Consider the following 20,035-nt stretch of genomic DNA (forward strand, 5'->3'; position numbering starts at 1 on the left):
GGCATAATGGAGTTCTGCAAAAAGAAGTCGAGAGAGAAAACTTTATCAGAGGAAACCACGAGGAAAGCAGACACGGTTGCCCACGTTCCACAGACAAGACTCAAAAAGTCTCCACTATGTCTTGCTATTTGTCCCACTTTTCCAAACCTGTTTCCAAAAAGTGTGTGTCTGCGTGTGTCTGCTTGTGCTCTTGCATGCGTGTGCTCCCTCTTGATGGTATTTTTATCGCTGGAAACTCCTCGACAATTAGCCCAGGCGAGTGGCTTCCCCTCACTATCTGCTGGTGTGTAATTTAGAGGAAGCAGGAGCAGCAACAGCACGGCCACGCAGGGCATCATTAACATCAGGCTCCCCGCTGCAGACGAACTCACACACACATAAACACACACACACATGGACTGACAGTGTAAAAACACACATGTAGTAAAAGGCAAGCTCAAATTTGATGCAAAGGCTCTCAAGAAGCCTCTTCCACTGTTGCCAGAATGAGAAATGGAGCAAATATCCACACGTACATTTGAGTGTAACTTACCGCTGCTCTCTGGAAGGCTCCTTTCGTGTAGGTGCCCCCTCCTCTGTAGTTGATGGCAGGGATCTCCTTGTTGAACAGGGAACACTTGTGCTGGTGCGACTTGGGTGCTGTGATGTGGTCCACTCTCGTCACCACGTGCGTCTTGGACGAGAAAGTGACCAAAGCCACCCTTGTGTTCTCTGGCGCGACAGGGAAATCGGACAGCATCTTGCGCACGAACCTCAGCTCGCTCAGGAAGTTGTTGGCCCCCACGCTGGACGACTCATCCACCAGGAAGACCAAGTCCAAGCAGGAGCTCTTCTCTCGCAGCTCCCGGACGTTTCGCTTGAACTCCTGGCCGAGGCGCTCCACTTTGCTCTCAGCGCTCTCTGACAGGTTGCCGGCTGACGAGGAGGAGGCGGACGGGGTTAAAGGTGACATCTGCCTGGACCGGCGGGACTGCTGCTTGGGTTGAGATTGCTGGGCTGGCAAGGCGGTGATCCATACATCCAGGGCGCATAAGATTAAAAGGCAAGTAGTCCATGATGGTTTTAAAGAGAAGCTTTGAGAGAACATGGTGACAAGTCAGAACAACACCTGCAGTTGTCAAAGAGTTTTGAAGGGAAAGAAGACAATGTGGATCCTCTTCTCAGTGAAGGGGAACGTGTTCTACTCCTGCGTCTGCCTCCAGGACAGCTGACAGCAACAGTTCAGTGCAGAGTTCCTCAAAAGCATTGCTGGATGAAGATGAGGAGTCTTCCTTTTTTCATTCAAAATGTGCCTCAGTTTCTCTCCAGTGGAAGAAAACTCCAGTCCCGTCTGGAAAAATGTTTAGTCTGCTTCTCTACCTCCTCTTTCTTCAGTGTATCTGCAGTTTTCTTTGCTTTTTGTACACTCTGTCAGTGTAAGTGTGATTGTTTCAGCAGCTCTAAATAATTTCTCTTTTCTTTCTTCCTGCTTCTTCTGTCTGTCTGTCTGTCGGTCAATCGTTTAATCTTCTAGTGCATCAGATCCAAAACACAAAAATCCCAAGCCTCTTCAGTCCTCTTCAGTCCCAGTGTGCTGCCCCTCAGACTCCTGTTTGCCCGTGTGACGCTCCTGCCTGCACCGTCGGCCAAGCTCTGAATGCTTGTTCCCCTCTTCTCCCCAAATCATTTAAAAAAAAACACAGAGGAGGAGGAGGGAGGGAGAGAAAAAGTTGAGACAGAGAGAGAGAGAGAGAGAGAGGCTGAGGGGAAAAAAGGGGGCAGTCCAGTCTCGGACGTGTAGTCAGTTTTTTCCCCCCTCTTCATCTCTCCTCCTCTTTTTCTCTCACCTCCCCCCTATCTCTCTCTTAGTCTCTCACCCTTCCCCCTCCTCTCTCTCTCTCTCTCTCTCTTCCTCTCTGTATCTGTCTGTCTCTCCTGTCAGATGTCAGTGCAGCGCCTTGCCTGTCAACTTGTCAACATTCCCAGAGAAAACATCAGCAACAGGCGGTGTGATTGACTCCATATGTCCATTTGTGCGCACACGCCGTGCACGAAAGGTAGCAACAGAGTGAGATCAAACAAAGTGAGAGTGAAAGGTGCAATTGAGGGAGGAGAGGGTGAAAAAAAACATAAGTCTGGCATCTCAAGGTAGGAAGCAGTTAAGCGCATGCTTTGCCATATCATCACTCTTTTAGTAGCTATCATTTCCTCCCCCTCCTCGCCTCTCTTTCTCTCTCTGTATCTTATTCAAGAAATAAAAAAGAGGAGGGGAAACGGCCGTGCTCACTCATTGGATTTGTCTATTTTTTCCTGCACCACAGGGATTCGCTCTTATAGCCTCTCCCTCTTTCTCCCTCTCCGCTGTCGTGTTTTCCTTCGCTGATTTTATCTGTAACCAAAACAAAGGCAGCCGGTGTTACAGAGGCACACTGTGCCTATTAAAGTGAAGGCCGCAGATTTACAGCAGAGAGCTGGCTTCAGGAGGGAGCAGCAGAGACCAAGAAGAAAGCACCAACAAGACCTTAAGAAATAAAGAAGTGAGGGAGATTGAGACGGAGAGCAGGGTAGGAGGTGACATCATGAGGATGTTCAGTAATTACAACTGTGTGTGAGCATCTCCTTCATCCTCCAGGGACTACTTTCAGTGAGGTCAGGGGCTGGAGTTTAAGACGTGTAGTTGGCGCTCCGGGTCAGCTGAAAGGTGATGCTGGATGAGGCCTCACTTGGTCTACGGTCACTTCAGTGTAGAAAGTTGCCACAGAGTTAGAGTTGTAGGTGTATGCTGATGCACAATAAGTAAGGGCTGCAGCCATGAACTGTATGAAGCAGACATCACTCATTGGTTTGTGGACATTAAGTTAGATATTTAGGACACTGCCATCTTGGTGTTTTGAAGCCAGAAGCGACCCTGTTAGGGAGACATTGCAGGAAATTATGAAGTCACTATTTATCTATTCAGACAGGTCTGCATGGTAGCCACATGTCAATCACAGGAAGCCACTCCCAGCATTGTCTACTTTACTATAAATGCACCATAATTAATGAAATGAACATGCATTGGAGACAAATTGAAACCAGAAATCACAACCATGAACTCATTAAGAAAATATTACAGGAGTAATAACTCAACTCATTTTCTGATCTGCTTACATGCAATCTGTAAAACTTCTCTTTGTGACCAGAGTCTCCCCCTAGTGGACAAAAGTAGCATTAGTTTCACTTCTTTGATTAGTTTACTGATTGTTTCCTGAAATTCTCTTTTTTGTTTCTTGGTCTTTAAACTGTGAAAGACTTAATTTGTGTTTCTAAAAGCTCCAGATGACATCTTTAAATCCTATGATTTTTCCACAGCCACAGATACTCAGCTTACAATCATAGAGGTTAGAAAAACACCAGGAAGTGAGAGCATTTAAGAAGATGGACTCTTTTTTTTTTTTACTTTTTCCCTTAAAAAAAATACTCAAATTGAAAAATGGAGCTGCTCCATGAGTTATTACAGATTTAGATTTTTTAAAAAAAACTGACACATTCGCATAAAATGTCTTGTTTTGTCCAAAAAATGGTCCAAAATCTAAAGACATTGAATTTGTAATTGGAAAAAAAGTATAAGGAAGCAGAAAATCTTCTGAACTAGGACACTGGAAAGAAGAAATGTTTGGCCTCTTGCTTGAGGAAGAGGGGTAGGAATAGCCTGCGACCCAGGATATGAAACATTACGATAAAATACGAAGCAATACAATACAATAAACTATGATACAGTATGAATCAACACAGCACGACACAGTCCATCAAGACTTGTTAGGATACGACACGACACAACACGTACGGATGCAACGCGATAGGATAGGAAATTACAGAATACAAAACATAAGACTACGAAACAAAACAATACAATATAATATGTAAGGATACAGCATGACACAATACAATCATAAGGATAAGACATGACAGGACATGACACAACACATTACAATGTGTAAGGATGTGACCCGATCGGACACCACAAAATACTATACGTAAGGATACAACAGGACACGACGAGACACGACACAGTACAATACGTAAGGATACGACACGAAAAGACAAGACACAATACAATACAATATGTAAGGATACGCCCCGACACGACACAATACTAAACGTAAGGATACTACAGGACACAGTACAATTAGGGATGCACCGATCCAATCCTGGCATCAGATATCGGCCAGATCGGACTCAAAAAGCTAGATCGGATATCGGTGACAAAGGGCCGATATACAGTGCTGATCCATATAGCAGATCTATTCATCTCAGTTCTATGCTTTTCTGTGTTTACAACAGCCATGTGCGTCTCCTACGTTATCACCAGTCGGTCTGTGCATTTTTGCCCGGTTGAATTGTAATTGTAATATCTGTTGGTTATGAAGGGTAACTCACCAAACTGCTAGTACATATTTATAATCTCTTGAATGATGATACTGTCAGTTTAAAAATGTTTACTTTATTTTGGTTTACAAAGTCAGAAAAGCCTGAAGTTGCCAAAACATGATTCTATCCTCACATTAAGGAATAGAGATTGTTAAATCAATACCGGGATCGGATCGGCTAGTATCGGTATCGGCAGATACTAAAGCCCAGGTATCGATAGCGGTATCGGGACCTGAAAAGAAGGATTGGTGCATCCCTAAGTACAATACGTAAGGATACGACACGAAAAGACAAGGCGTGACACAATACAATACCTAAGGGTACGACAGGGCACGACATGACATGACAAGACATGACACAACACAACACAGTTAAATAAGATAGGATTCAATAAGATTTGATTCAATCTCATATGATACAATCCATCTGATATGACATGTTACAATACAGCACACTTAAACACAATACAAAAAGATACGGTTTAATATGATATGAAAGAATAGGATACAAAAATGTGATCCATGGTAATCTTAGAAACAGTGATTCTGTGACAATGTAAGAGCTGAAATAACTTTTTTCTTCTCTTCTTATCTTTAGATCTTAAAGTGGCAAAAGTGGTAATCCTGTTTCTTCTTTTATTATCCCACTGACAACTTCTTCTTTGACCGATTAACTTCAGTTCACGTTATTCTTGTTCGTGTCATAAGTGCTACTGCAGGGAATCATGATGTAGTGACGTGATGAGTCAGATTAGTTGGGGGACCTACAGTATTTGGAGTGCCAGCATATCCATTAGTGTATCACAAAAGTAAGGAAAAGGATATATTGCAGTATTGATACGTGGCTGTATCAACAGTTTGTCCCACCCCCATTGAAGAATAAGAATTATTTCCTAATCAAAAAAGTTATTTTCATTTTTCTGGCAATTTCAACTAAGAATAAGCATAAGCTGACACATTAGATAACTTGCTAAAACCACAAAGAACAGCCTGACACAAACAACAACAATATTCATTAATCCAGGCAGGGTGGTCTATATACTCTTGCCTGAACAAAATGTAAAGATGAGGACAGAGAAATAAAAGAGAAAGTGGTGAAAATGAAGAAAGAAGAGGTGACAGCAACTACAAAAAAGCATTAATTTCACAGACTGTGTGTGTGCGTGTGTTTTATGTGTGTGTGTTTCCACCAGTGCAGCCAGTATTATACCATAAGCCACAATGACACAGAGCTCAGGCACACACAGTGTTTATTAGTCTGTATAAGCCCGGCTTTCATTTAACAGCGCTGGAAACTTGTGCAGAAAAGAGGTGGGGATAGAAACCAGCGTCACACAACCGGCCAGATAAACTGAAGGAAGGAGACACAAACACAGACATATAGAGACACACACACACACACACACACACACACACACACACACACACACACTGACCCAGATCCTCACATAGATACAGAGACACACAATCACGCGCTGAAAGGGGGATGAGCACAGCTGTGACTTCCTGCTTTTTTGGCGCAGGAGACCCCTCAGCAGACATTCGTGGGGGGTCCCAAGGGAGACAGGGGGGTGGAGGATGGAGAGGAGGATTTGGACTATGTGGTGTGTGTGTGTGGGGGGGTTTATGTTGTTAACAGTGAGTATTAAAGCAAATTCTGAAAGGAGAATGGCCTATATGTACAAAAGAAAGGAATTGTCTTGATAAATAAGTGGAAGTTTGACTTCTTTTGTGATGTTTAATTCCAATTAAAGAGAAAAAGACAAGTTTTCATGACAAAAAAGGTCAGAAGAGCTTCACTCTTTCTCTTTTCTGGGTTAAATACGCACCAAAGCATGCAGCCACTTCTTTAACTGAGCCGAAAGCATTTCAGATCCAAATAAAGACATGGAAATTGACAGTGTCGAGAGGTATAAAGTTAAACAAAATTCAACAAGACAGAACAAATAAGCAGACATTATGCCAATTTAGTCTGCCGCAGATCAAATTTAATGCCTGCCTTTCTTAAATTCCAGACAATTTGAGGCCCTTTTTTTAGACGCAGACTTTCAAAAACAAAAATTAAGACTTTAAGGATCTGTCGGGGAGCATGTGAGCACAGGATGAGGGATATGTGTGCAAAGTTTTGCATGCTATGTTTGCAAATTGCCACACAAGCACACGCCAGGCAAAGACATATAACGGACAGAGGAGGAGAAGTTGTGTTGGAGGGGAAGACCTTGCTGATTTCTTACACTGTCTGTTTTCTTCCACTGGAAAGACAAGACGCCTCACAGGTAAAGGTTTGTACTGTAGCAACAGATACAACATTTCTCCACACACACACACACACACACACACACACACACACACACACACACACACACACACACACACACACACTCACACACACACACACACACACACACACACACACACACACACACACACACACACACACCTGTTCTCTCACCTGTCTGTTATCGTTCCCGTCAGCAAGCCACAGAAACCAGATATAGTAGCTGCAGGTGACAACACATTCCTCATATCTTCTCATGTTCCTGGCCTAAAGGATGAAGCTCATATCTCAGTGGGAGGATAACCTTTCCAGTGAATTCCTTCAGGGCTTGGTTTGATCTGAAATCAGGATAGAAGACAGAAATAAGGAAAACACTTGAATGAACCTCTACAGTCCACATGAAGCTGACTTCTTTGATCCTTTTCTTATACCTCATCTGATAGGTGATAGAACATTAAATGATACATCTTAAGATTTCCAGATGTGTTTTAAATTGATTTATTTCAGTATTATTTTTTATTTAAGGCTACTGTCAGTCAATACAAGTACTTTAAGATGTCATCTAGTGTCTTTAACCCTTAAGGAGACGTGTAACCCTCAGGTTTTGAGCCAGTTTCAGCTGTTTTCTCCAGATCTTTGGACGGATTTATCATCAGATGATCAGACTATCAGTTTTCTAGATCCCAAAAAAATTATCCCAAAGAAAAACAGGCTTATTCCATAGACTGTATAAAATATGGACGTAGTATCCGTGATGTTGCCCATCTGTTTCTGAAGCACTGTTTTCTGGCCAATCGGCGGCGGCAGCCATATTGCTGACGTAAAGAGTCGGGCTTTGAGCCAACTAGCCAACAGCTACAGTGTTCCTGCCTGTCAGTCAAGTCAGCTGTGCCTCTCACTGGAAGACTCGTAATCTTAATATCTTCGAAATTGCCACGCTATGAAAAAATTGTACCCCCCGTACAGTGTGCCGATAGAGAAATGAGCAATCCAGACTACACTCGTCTTTTGTACCAGGCTGTAAACATGTTTATTTCTGCTGTAAAGATCGGCTTTTTTGAATTGGTGTGTATGTAGTTTCCGGTACTTCCGGAAGCCGGCCTCAAGCGGATCCTTGAAGAACTGCAGTTCTTAGCACTTCCGCATTGGACTCATATTTTTATACCAGGGGTTGCCACTTGGCTTATTCATCTTGGGATAAAGAGCGAATGTATCCAACATAGTGGAATAAAACAGCTTTGTCATCCCAAGATATAAGATAAGATAAGATATTACTTTATTGATCCCCCCGGGGTGGGGAATTCAGTTGTTACAGCAACCCAGACATAAGTACAATCAAAAGAAGTTTCAATAAGTAAAATAAAATAAAATAAAAATAGATAAATAAAGATAAAATACAATTTAGATATATACAATGTTACAAATGGAATATAGATTAAATAGCAGTAATTACAGGCAATATTAAAAATAAAGAAAATAAAGAAAATCAGGAAAAACAAGTCAAGATGATAAAGAGTTAATGGATGCATGTCTGCACAGGGCTTCCATAGATTTGTAAGAATTCTAGGACTGTACTTTAGATAGACATATAGCATTAAATACACTATATGACTTTGTGATTATTGGCTGAATAAATAAATTAGTTTTAGTTTTAATCCCTTAGTGCTGTTTTGTACAAGGTTTTGTATGAAACAATATTGCAAGAGTTAAGTCAGTGCAGTAGTTTGATTCAGGGGTTCAATCGAGTGAAAAAAATGTAATTTAATTAAAGACGTCAGATAGCCTTTTTTAAGAACTGTGGGGCTGTACTATTATTATTATTTCATAATTAATAAAAATGGGTTCTTGTCGGTTCTCTTATGTATTCCAAAAAAATTTTAGACTGCTTTTTTGCCATTTTACACTCAGTTCTGTGAGATTTCTTGCTTTTTTCGGGCTTACTTTGTAGTTTTTAATGAGAACTACAATTAGGAACTACATATCCCTGGTGCACGTGCACGAGAACGCGCAGGTGAGCTGTATTAGTGGTGATTAAAGGGAATGAGCTCGAAATTGGTCGAATATTACCCTGAAGACATGAACATTAGTGTGTAAAACTATCATGTAACACCGATTTTAAACACAATAACTTCTTTATCTGAGGGAAATTGTTGCTTTTGGTGCCTGTTGGCTTTTTTTTAACTGACTGGGAAATGACACTGACTTTAACTGGGACAGCTATGGTGAGTAAGTTTAACAAGAGGGAAATACTCTCAAATTGTTTTAAGGCTGATGCCGTCATGTAGTAACGTGATATGGATCCAAAAACAACCCAAATGATTCACCACAACCCCACGACATCACAAACTTTCACTGAATCAAGCTGAAATACTTGAATTAGCAGCCTCAGACTAATGAATATACACTCTTCAAAGCCTGTTAAGACTTAAAATGAGCAGCACAAGGGAAACCTCGCCCTCTCCAGGACTTTATTTGTGTCTTTTTAAGAGTTTATTAACCAAATTACAAGCTTACTTACCCTTAACTCTTTCAATGTCTGTTTTCAAACAAGCCACATGATGTGATAGACAGAGTTGTAGAACACTGCCCCCTGCAGGCAGCCTGGTGTCATTACACCAAACATGAACAGTGGACGATATTAACATCCTGCTGCAGCTAGGTGTCGCACTAATGTAAGTCTCTGTGGGGGCTGACATCAAGGGGATGAATACAGTTTAAACATAGGGACAGACACGAACCAAATCAGTGTATTATGTAGTTAAAACAGACATTTATCCCTGCATTGTCTGTCACACTCCAACATCTCATCCCGAACTGACTTTCTTGACTGCTGCTGGCATTATAATACATAATATATTATATTATATAATTATCTTGCAATATTATATTATGTTATAGTACATTATTATTGTTTACTACAACTCAGTCATATTACATACCCATATTCATTTTTATTTATTGCTAATCTGTCTTTACCAACTATAATCACACTATGTCAACCTGTCACTACTGAAACATTCTTAATACTACCTGTAATTACTGCTATTTAATCTAAATTCCATTTGTAACATTGTATATATCCAAATTGTATTTTATCTTTATTTTTATTTTATTTTATTTTAATTATTGAAACTTCTTGATTGTACTTATGTCTGGGTTGCTGTAACAACTGAATTTCCCCCCCGGGGGATCAATAATGTAATATCTTATCTTATCTTATATGATTATTATTGTTTTCTCAACAATCCTTGTAGGAGCCATTTATAATAATTATTTTTATTTATACTCAAAAATCATTGAGAGTGAAGCCCTCATTTACAATGACGTGGAGCATATCAAAGAAACATTAAAATGCATGACAAGCAAATAAAAGATAAAACCTTAAAATAATGATGATCAATTAAAATCAGACAACAACGAAAAAGTAATGTTAAAACAATTGAAAAGTAATGTAGAAACAGGTGCAATCAGAGGTTAAAAAGTTTAAAACTAATGATTTAAAATGACTAAAAGAAACAAATGCATTCATTTTTAAAGTGCTTTGAAGGGAGTTCCATGCAGATGCTGCAAAAAAGCCAAAGGCAGATTTCCCCAGCTCTGAGTTAACTCTGGGAACCTGGAGATTAAGCCATTTAGTGGACCTTGTGTGTTGTGCTCCAGAGGACCAAACTAGCATCGAATATAAATAGGACAGTAGCATCCCAACAAGCGCTTTATAAATAAACAAATACACAGAGTAATTAAATTTGCTTGGGTAATTTGTTTACCAGATGGTGATGTTTTCTTTGGCAGAATGTGTTGTCTCTGAATGTCTGGTGCTGGTCACCAGGTTATATAAATTAAGCCTAGTCTTTGTTGGCCTTTTTTTTTCTTTTTCTTTTTTATTATTTATTATTTATTTATTAAGTTAGTTATTTAATTATTTTTTCTTTCTAGACCAATGGAAAAGGGATCTGTGGTCCACACTCCAGCATAGCAGGTGGTAGTAATGCACCTTCAATGCTAAGTGTCAACTGCAATTAAACAAAACAAAGAAGAAGAAGAAGAAGTAGGCTGTTCTCGAAAAGGCCTGCTACATACTACCTACAAATGTAGTATGCTGTAGGTACTGCATACTAAATACTGGGTTTAAAAGCAGTATGTAGTATGACTGTTCTGTTCTGCAGTATGCTGGGCCAGGTGTAGCCAGATTTAAGAAAGTGGAAGTAAACAACAGCCAAGCTGATCGCGAAACTGATTCTGTAGCATCACCTATGATTTAAAATGTTAAGAAGTGGTTTATGTGGAATTTAATAATTTTCGCAGCACCTAAAAACTGAGTGAGCGAAACGAGCGCTGTGCATTGTGGGAAACTGTACATGAGGGAGACTGGTCCGATGCATGCTGAGAAATTTTCCTGAATCAGTAGACATCCGGGTAGTTTTGACACTCTGCAGATTTTGCTCTTGTTCACATACTACACACTGAATTTTGGACAAATCACTATGTACTGCAAGTATAGTCGGCGGTTTCGAAACAGCCGTAGTCTTTGTTGGAAAGTGAAGGCAGCACATGGTTCTTACCATACCAATACATACAAGCAGACAAGTCAGATTCTTTTCAATGCAATAAATGGGAACATCACCCAAATAGAAAATTTGGTTTGGACACTGATTTAATTACTCTGTGTATTTAAATATGTGTAAGGAACATCCACTGGAAAAGGAAAGGCCGAGGACAGTCACTCCTCTAGGCAGACAGAAGTATTTTAACTAACTAACTTTATCTGTTATCTTCTGTGGTTCTCTGGAGATGTTTTATAAAAGAAAAGAAAAGAACTGAAAAATGCATGAAAGGTATTTGTACTTGGACCAAATACAGAACTTGGGATAGCCTACAATTGAATGTAAATACCTATATGAATATGAAAGTTTCTTTTGAATTGTTCTGGAAAAGAACGGGATGCAGTGTTTTTGGAGCCTGACCCAAACTAGGTACAAAAATTTGAACAGATTATTACATGCATGTACGAAATATCAAATATGTGATGAAAATACCACAGAGTTGAAAAAAGCTGGGCAAACAGCAGTTCAGATTTATGTTTGTAGCACAAATTTCCCAGGAAATGAATATCTTCTTAAACATTGGTTTCCCATTATGTGTTGTTGAAGTGTTTGTAAGAGTTTTGTAGGTTTGAGTGCATGCAGTAAAGAATGTATTCACGTCAATGAGGAAGTAAGACTGAGCACACATGACAGCTTCACATCTGCTGCACTCACTCAATACGTCTGGAGGTTGGTAGTTTTTAATCAAGTCAGCAGCTGTCAAAGCACTTTTGTGAGTTTGAACCCTACATGTCTGTAGCCGCGGTCTTTACTTCCTGTTCCCCTGCAGAGCTGAATATCTACAGTATTGAAGACTGTATGGAAGGTCATTGGTGGCAAAAAACATGAAGTTTGTGGTAATAAATCTACAAGGCAAGACTTGAGTGTCTTCACTTTCGTCCACTTGGACACTAAACTGCAGCGTGACAAGTTGGTGGGGTCACTTAACCACAGGGAGGTTTTTCTTATAACATCTATGATACCCAGCTTGTAGTAAAGAAGCTTTAGGACCTGTGTCCACTGACACAATCTTTTGTGCTGGTAGCGCACAGGACCTCAAATTCAGAGTGCTTTTCCCAGGCACTTATGGTTAGTAGGTTACAAACACTGTACCGCAGCCTCTCACTTCCCTTGCATCATATTAGTTTCTATTCAGTGGACATTTGCAAAGAAACGGTTTGAAGCATTCATGCTGTAGCATTATGTGCAGCTCTAGACCTGGAAATGGTACCATTGAAAACAGGAGGGTGATTAGTTTCTCCTCCAGCAGCAAAAAAAACATCTGAGAGAGAGTTTTTGTGCTCAGGAAGTGCAGAACTGCATTGATTTTGTATAGAAAACATAAAAAACAAGCAATGCCTGAAAACACTGTTAGTGGACACAGGCCCTTATTCTCTACTTCTCTCAGGTGAACAGCTGCAGGAATCTGAGATCAGCTTTCAAGCCAGCAAACTGAACCCGTTTTCAGCTTGTGAGTATCTTTCTATGTGTTCTGTTTGTTGATTTATCATAGCAAGGGGCGTCAAAGTGGGGGGAAAAGTGGGACTGACTACAGAGGGCCCAAGTGGGGAGGGGGGCCCTTCATGGGCCTGATATAAAATGTGTTTTCTGCTATGCTTTTCTTTTGTTTTTTTATAACTGCATAAAGATAACTAAAATTGTCTTATTAAATAAACAAACATTCAGAATTCCTTTCTGGAATTTCTTTCCAGCTCTGTTAGATGCGCGTCTCATGCCTAAAGTGGGGAATTGTCATATTTTCATAGCGTCAAGTGTGGCTGAATCTGATTGAAAGTAAACTGTAGGTTTTTAGAGTTTTATTTGACTTCATGAGGTTAGATTATACCCAATGATGTCCCCTTGTTGTTATTCAACAAGTCACTTGGCTTCAAATAGTCTTGTTTAAAGAGGTGGACAGTCTGAAGGTCAATATTGTGCAGTTACATTTGGAGCAATTGTTAAAAATATATATATATATTGATATGTAGCTTAGATTTGAGTAAGTTGACCAGGATAGTTTTAAGCATATATTTTTTAAATTCAAATAAATCAGTATTATAGCAGCAATGTTATATTTTGTAGGGTTGGCTGTGGTGATGGGGCCCACTGAGATATCTTTTCAGGGGGGGGCGGGGATTCCTGGCGACACCCCTGATCATAGCTTGAATTTATTTGCATGCATGCCTGTTTAATAGTTTCTCTCATTCATGAATCTCCACAGACAAACATGGACGGTCCAGCTTGGCACAAAAAGAGACAACAGCTTGTGTTGTGTTTGCTCCTGCACAGTCATCCAGAATATCAATGTCTGGTTGATTAGAATGCAGCATGAAAACACACTACGTTAAGTTAAGCTGTGTGATAATTTATATCTGTGTGTGTTTGAGAGTGAGACATGAAGCTGTGAGGGGAAAACTAATGCCTTTCTGTTTGACTGGGACTATTTATAGCTGAGGCTGCACTCACATGCAGCATACATATTTCATAAATCCAACCAGGCTGCAAGAAAGCGACGTCCTTGAGGCAGAAAAATCGACCCCACACACTTGCAGATTTATCGTCCTTTACCAAGTAACCTCACGGTGACATCAAAATCTACGGTTGTGCTTCAAAAAAGACATTTCTCCTGTGCAGAAAATGTCAAGTTTCGATCAATGCAAAGGCGAGAATCAATTAATATGAAGAGCATATTTCAAATGTTATAGTAGTGACAAATACAGTCTCAAGAGAAAATATCTGTGTCATTTTGCATCTTTAATTGGGGTTTATTCATATAAAGATCCAATCAAAAGCCGTCTTTCTTTCATATCACCTTAGGCAAGCAATCAATCACTCAGCCATCAAACAAAACTACACCTGAAAACTAATTAAAGCATGCAAATGTGAAGATGTTTGTATTCAAAACAGGCACTCATGCACGAGAACAAGGACTTTAACCTTTAAATTTCAGGAACCACTCACAAAGGTAGCTGCAGAACTGAATAATAGTTCCATGCCTTATTTGATATTAACTTTGGGGTGATTTCGTAATCAGAAAAAAGGTATAAAAATGTACATATACTACAGACTAGACACACACACTATGAGACTTGGATATGTCAGAGACCTCATCGTGGGAAAGGTCCACAAAGAAGGAATGTGTGAGATTCTACACCTCCACAACTGAGATGGATCATATTGTACACACACACACACACACACACACACACACACACACACACACACACACACACACACACACACACACACACACATACACAGAGAGAAAAGCAAGCACAAAAACATACAAATACAGGGGGAAGCATACCAACTGACTCTTTCAACCGCAGACTATAATGCCACTGTAGCTGCATGCCAGTGATCCATATTTCTCATCTGTGGAAACCCAAAACAAAGTCTCCAACCTTTACTGTCTCCAGAGTTTAACCACATCTAACCATCTTTTCTTCTAGTATTATTGCTCTTACTTAATATGCTACTTTACTTACTATTAATCAACTTAGTTGATGATCTGTAATGGTTGGAAAACACTGTTACTTTGTTGTATTCATGTGGTGTCGGAAAAATCAGAAAAAATGTTGCTGGCGTATTCAATTCCTCTGAAGTCTGAACATTTTGGAACATGACTTGCTCATAGATTATCCGAAACATGCTTAGTGGAAGAAAATCTATAGAAGGCTTCATTATTTTGTATCGTATTTAAAGTCTATAACCTGTCCAGAGAGTACCCCACTTCTTGTCCAGTGAAAGCTTGCATAGGCTTCCTTGTGACTCTGAATTGGATGAGCAATAGATAACAGATGTGTGATTACGGTCTGCAGCTCATATTTGATGTGAAATGAACAGAGGTCCTGAAGTCCTGAAAGGTAAATATTTATATTGTGCACACAAAAAAATAACGTGTGCATTATAAATGTATCTTTCTGGAACAAGTTATCTTGTGTGCACAATGTTGTTACAGCACAAGACAATACCTTGTGCCTAAAAGATGTTACTTTGATTTTGCACCCTATGTTTCCCTAAAAACACACATTTTCTTTTGCTCATGTATTTATGACTTACGATAATGATCTGTAACAAACGTTGATCTTTTTTTTTACTAAAACTGAGCTACCTTTTCCCCACAAACCTGTTGTAGAATTTTTTTTACCCCCTTTAGGCATCATACAAAGTGAAATATCTCACCAGGTTTTGAGTAAAACCTCATATTTTATAATTAGCTACCAAAGCTAAAGCACACAGGAGCTAGAGTTGGCTTTCAACCGCTCCCTTAGAAGTACTGAGTGAGCAAGGAATATTTGCACTTTTGTGTTTTGTCATGAGACACCATTAAACTATAACGTTTTCTTTCAGCTCCTGATAGGGGGGGTTAGATGGAGTCCTGAGGAAATGCTACATTCAAATTTATGCCAGTTTTCCGAGACTACCAACCCCAGCTTTAATTTGTAGAATGACTTGCCTTCTTAATGTGTTTGAGACCATCAGTTGTGTTGTTCAGAGGTAGGGCTAGTACACAATGGATAGCCCTATTTGACTACTGTTGTAATCCATATTATGGCAAAACCAGATTATTTCATAGTTTTGATGTCTTCAGTATTAATCTACAATGTTGAAAATAATTAATATAAATTAAAACCATTGCATGATAAGGTGTGTCCAAACTTTTGAATGGTAGTGTATGTCCAGAAGTCCCTTTTTTTCAATGTCTTTGCAGTTGCTTATCAGCAAAGAAGCCATGAAATGAGAGTTATTTTTCAAATGTGCTCAAGTGACATGACTTACAACACAGCAGCAACACGTATAACACAGTTTGAGTTTCCTGCCCTGAGCTATGGACAAAAATGGCTGCTGTATGAATGTTAAATGTTAAATTGTAGGAAATTCAGCATTTCAGTTAAATGTATTGCTGTGAAACTAATTCATCCAACAAATATTAGATTTTCTTTAAAATACTTCCCACAGAGACACAATTTTGGGCCTGTGGACACATCTGTGTGTATACAGTTGTAAATACAAAAAAACAATGCACATGTCTGAAAACACAACATTATTTTAGATACACAAAATTAAAGCTCAACACTGTCAAAAATGTCTGTCATTTGCTTGTTTTTGTCTCTTTACACAAATTTGAAAGCAAGTGAGGAAGTTCTTTGCGCAAGAGAGACAACAGAAAAAATTATCTTTGAAAGACAAAGAGAGGAAGATGAGGAAGAGAGAAAAAAAAGAAGGGAGAGGCTGAAATAAGGGAATGAAAAGCAGAGAGGATTTTACAATAAATGAAAAAGGAAAGAGATGTCATCAGACAGAAAGAGGAGAAAGGAGAAGAGAGAGTGAGCTGAGGAGATTTTTTTCCTGAAGCGGTGTTAACTGGATTCAGCAAGAGTTCCATTAAAAAACAGCCTTATCTAGGTATTGCTGACAGTCAGTGAGGGTCTGGAAACATGAGAAATGTCAACACACACACACACACACACACACACATGCATGTACAAACCCACACCCACAGACACTTGGGAATAAAGAGGATTCACTACGTGCTTCTTCGTGTGAAAAATACACCATGATCTGTGTTTTTATCTGTACAAGTCGTTCTCACTCTTCCTCACAGTGAAAGAGGAAGCTGTTTTCAGGGTTGAGGATCCAAGAAAACATAAACACACACCCTGTCCTGTGACACTTAGTTGCTGGCTCAGCCGGCTAAGACCATGGCACGTACCAAAACTAGTGTTTCTCAAGGGCTGTCTGCTTGTAATTTTAATTTCTTAATAATGAAATAACAACGGGTAAAAACTGTTTATGGCTACATGCTTTCAGTTCCAGGACAGCAGAATGTCTACAGCAACAATCCACACAAATCTACAGAATAAGGGAGCTCAAAAACTCCAGTGGAGATTTCTGGTTTGAAGATTTGAAGATGAGTGACATGCAGTAGTATGACATGAATACATACAGAGACTTGGTATGTCAGACCCCCTGTTGGAGGAGCCTATATCAGTTTTGTCCAAGCCTGTTCCAGCCTGAAACCCAAGACAGTCATGGATGCTAAGAGTTTCTACTCCGGGATTTGAACCCAGAACCATTTTGACTGATAGGCAGCAGTCCTCAGCATTTCACCACAGGGCTTTTTGACTGTGCTGTCCTTTTGAGGTCTTTTCATCCCACTATTTTGATATAACAGCTCAAATTTAAGTGGGATTTGAACCCAGAACCATTCTAAAGCAAAGCAGCAGTCTTAACCATTTCACCACAGAACTGTCTGGCAGTGCTGACATTTTAAGGTCACTTTATTTTGGCTGTTCTTACCTTCTTTCTCATTCTACCATTTCAATAGAATAGTTCTAAAGCACAGCTCAAACTACAGTGTGAGGAAAGTATTTCATCCCCAACTCACAGTGAAACTCCATTCTTTGGGAATTGAACCAAGAATTCTTACCATTACACCACATGCAACACTAACAGTGCTTTGTTTTTCAGTCTTTTTTTTACTTCACTTTTTCAGTATGGTAGTTCAAAACAACAGCTTAGACTACAGTGTAAGGAAAGCATATCAATACCATATCAGAATAAAAGCCCATGTCCAGGATTTGAACCCAGAATAATTTCACTGAACGGTGGCAAAGCCAACCACCACACTACCATGTCATCTGTCAGTGCTGCCTTCAAGGTTTTATATACAGTTTTGGTTCATAGTTCACTTAAAATGTGAACTCAATATTGCTTTTAAGAGTGTGCATCAATAAGTTCCTATGGACAGCAGGACAGGTGTCCTTTGTCCCTGTGTGACTTTACAACAATGCTGATATTGATTCTTAAAGTCATATAAAGGGATATCTCACACCTCTGTAAACAGAGAGCAGGATGTGGAACATAAAATTTGTCTGCTGCAGGGCAGTTTAAAAATCCTGATAAGACAAGTGGCAGACAAGTTTAGACGGGCCCAAGTTTTTAGAAGCAGACTACTGAAGGCTAATACAAATCATAGATGGTTATTTTCAAACTTCTACTTATTTATAGCAGCTGATGGTCACAAGCCAGTTTGTCAGGGTTCATATGAGTAAACAAGTATTAGATCTCTAAAGCAAGTAAACAAACAATAACAACACCATAAATAGTCGCAGCTCAGACCCTCAGGAACAGCAATAACAGGAACATTTGAACAATAGCCATAACAATTTGAATCCTCAATTTTATTCATAATCAAATCAAGTCTGCACTAAAGAACAACATATAGCAACAAGGAACTTGATTATTGATTATTTGATCAGTTATGAAGGAAAAACTTAAAGCTGCAACTGTGGACAGTTAGACAAAGTTTCAAATTGTGCACACTGCACACGCCAAATATTTACATTAAAGTAAACACATCAGATATGATTTCCCCGCTGTGTCATTTATGCTTTTGAATTTCAAATATTTTGCATGTCATGCTTTGGATTCCCAGCTCCGACAGTCCACTAGCTAACGGCTACGATGTGTCCACCAGTCAGTCAAGTAAGCCCCGCCCATAAATATGCCATAAAAAAAGCCGATCTTTGCAGCAGAAATAAACATGTTTACAGCCTGGTACAAAAGAAGAGTGTAGTCTGGATAGCTCATTTCTCGATCGGCACACACTGTACGGGGGGTGAATTTTTTCATGACGAGGCGATTTCAAAGATATTGAGATTACAAGTTTTCCATTATGAGAGGCACGGCTGACTTGACTGACAGGCAGGAACACTGTAGCTGTTGGGGAGGAGGCTCAAAGCCCGCCTCTTTACCTCACACTAGCTCCACAGCAGTTAGCTTGAGTTCAGCATATCTATTAAGGCTCCCACCGACGATCAGCTTCACAACAGCGTTTCAGAAACAGATGGGTGACGTCACGGATACTACGTTCAATATTTATACACTCTATGTTTTGGAGCAGCCTCAAGTGGACACTCAAGGAACTGCAGTTTTAAGCCCATCTTTTAAACACCGAATGTTGGCGCTTGGGACTTCTGGGCTGTTGGAGCCAGCCTTAAGTGGACACTCATAGTAATGCAGTGTTTTGAACTTCCACTTCTTTATTCCACACCTGTGGTCTGGCCACTTGGTCTGGAAGTCATCTGCATAGAAGAGAAACTTTTTGTAAGTGATATGCCACAGCTTTAAAAATTGCACCTTAGTATCTCTGAACACCACATTGATGCTAAATCACTACAATGGCTTTAATTTATTTTGTTTTCGGGTTGTAGATCCTCCCTTCAGGCCTCTTATTTTCCACCAAAGAGAATGAGTCAGTTTGTTGAGGTCTTCATCTCAGCGCGTGTTTTTCGAACACATAGTCCCGGGAACTCATATGTTTCTGGGGACACGGTAAACACACGGCTCCAATTACCATCCACACTCCCCATGCTCACACGCCCCCTTCATCACTCCCCCCCTTTCTACCTCTTCAAACCCTTCTTTCCACCACCCGTTTCTCCTCTCTCCACTCCGCTGTCTTCCCTTTAACTTTTGCTGTAAATTCACACATTCCTCTTCCTCACGAGGTCACAAACGTGGTAACTTTCCCAACTTTTTGACCTCCATCTCCTCCTTTCACACTGTCGCTTCTCTTTATATACTCCCTCTACTCTCCTTCCAACTGTTGGGCAACCTCATCTCATATGTTACTTTAAATAAGTCTTTATGGATATTTGTGGAGAGTGAATGTTATGTCACGTTACAATCCTTCATGCCTATAAATGCACATGTACTTGGGTTTAGAAGTCGGGAAGATTTCATGGAACAAAATGGGCGTTAACTTTTTCACACAGGTG

The 20,035-nt window shown here is 39.9% G+C and overlaps 1 protein-coding gene and 1 long non-coding RNA gene across 4 annotated transcripts in view; one reads left to right on the forward strand and one right to left on the reverse strand.

Moving 5' to 3' along the window:
• Positions 1 to 1,721, reverse strand: part of svep1 (sushi, von Willebrand factor type A, EGF and pentraxin domain containing 1) — a 136,953-nt gene extending 135,232 nt beyond the window's left edge. Inside the window, exon 1 of one of the 3 annotated variants that reach the window (XM_034676242.1) lies at positions 533 to 1,721. In XM_034676242.1, the coding sequence (XP_034532133.1) occupies positions 533 to 1,087 (555 nt within the window). In that variant the 5' untranslated portion in view covers positions 1,088 to 1,721. The remainder of the gene's footprint in view (positions 1 to 532) is intronic. The other 2 variants (XM_034676243.1, XM_034676244.1) reach the window with 2 other exon arrangements.
• A 6,997-nt stretch (positions 1,722 to 8,718) lies between these two features.
• LOC117807172 lies at positions 8,719 to 14,447 on the forward strand. Its single transcript, XR_004629922.1, has 4 exons — positions 8,719 to 8,888; positions 12,658 to 12,720; positions 13,471 to 13,592; positions 13,700 to 14,447. It is a non-coding gene; the product is annotated as an uncharacterized LOC117807172 (long non-coding RNA).
• Positions 14,448 to 20,035: the final 5,588 nt, after the last annotated feature.

This window comes from Notolabrus celidotus, chromosome 23 (genome assembly GCF_009762535.1).
Source record: "Notolabrus celidotus isolate fNotCel1 chromosome 23, fNotCel1.pri, whole genome shotgun sequence".
Classification (NCBI taxonomy): domain Eukaryota; kingdom Metazoa; phylum Chordata; class Actinopteri; order Labriformes; family Labridae; genus Notolabrus; species Notolabrus celidotus.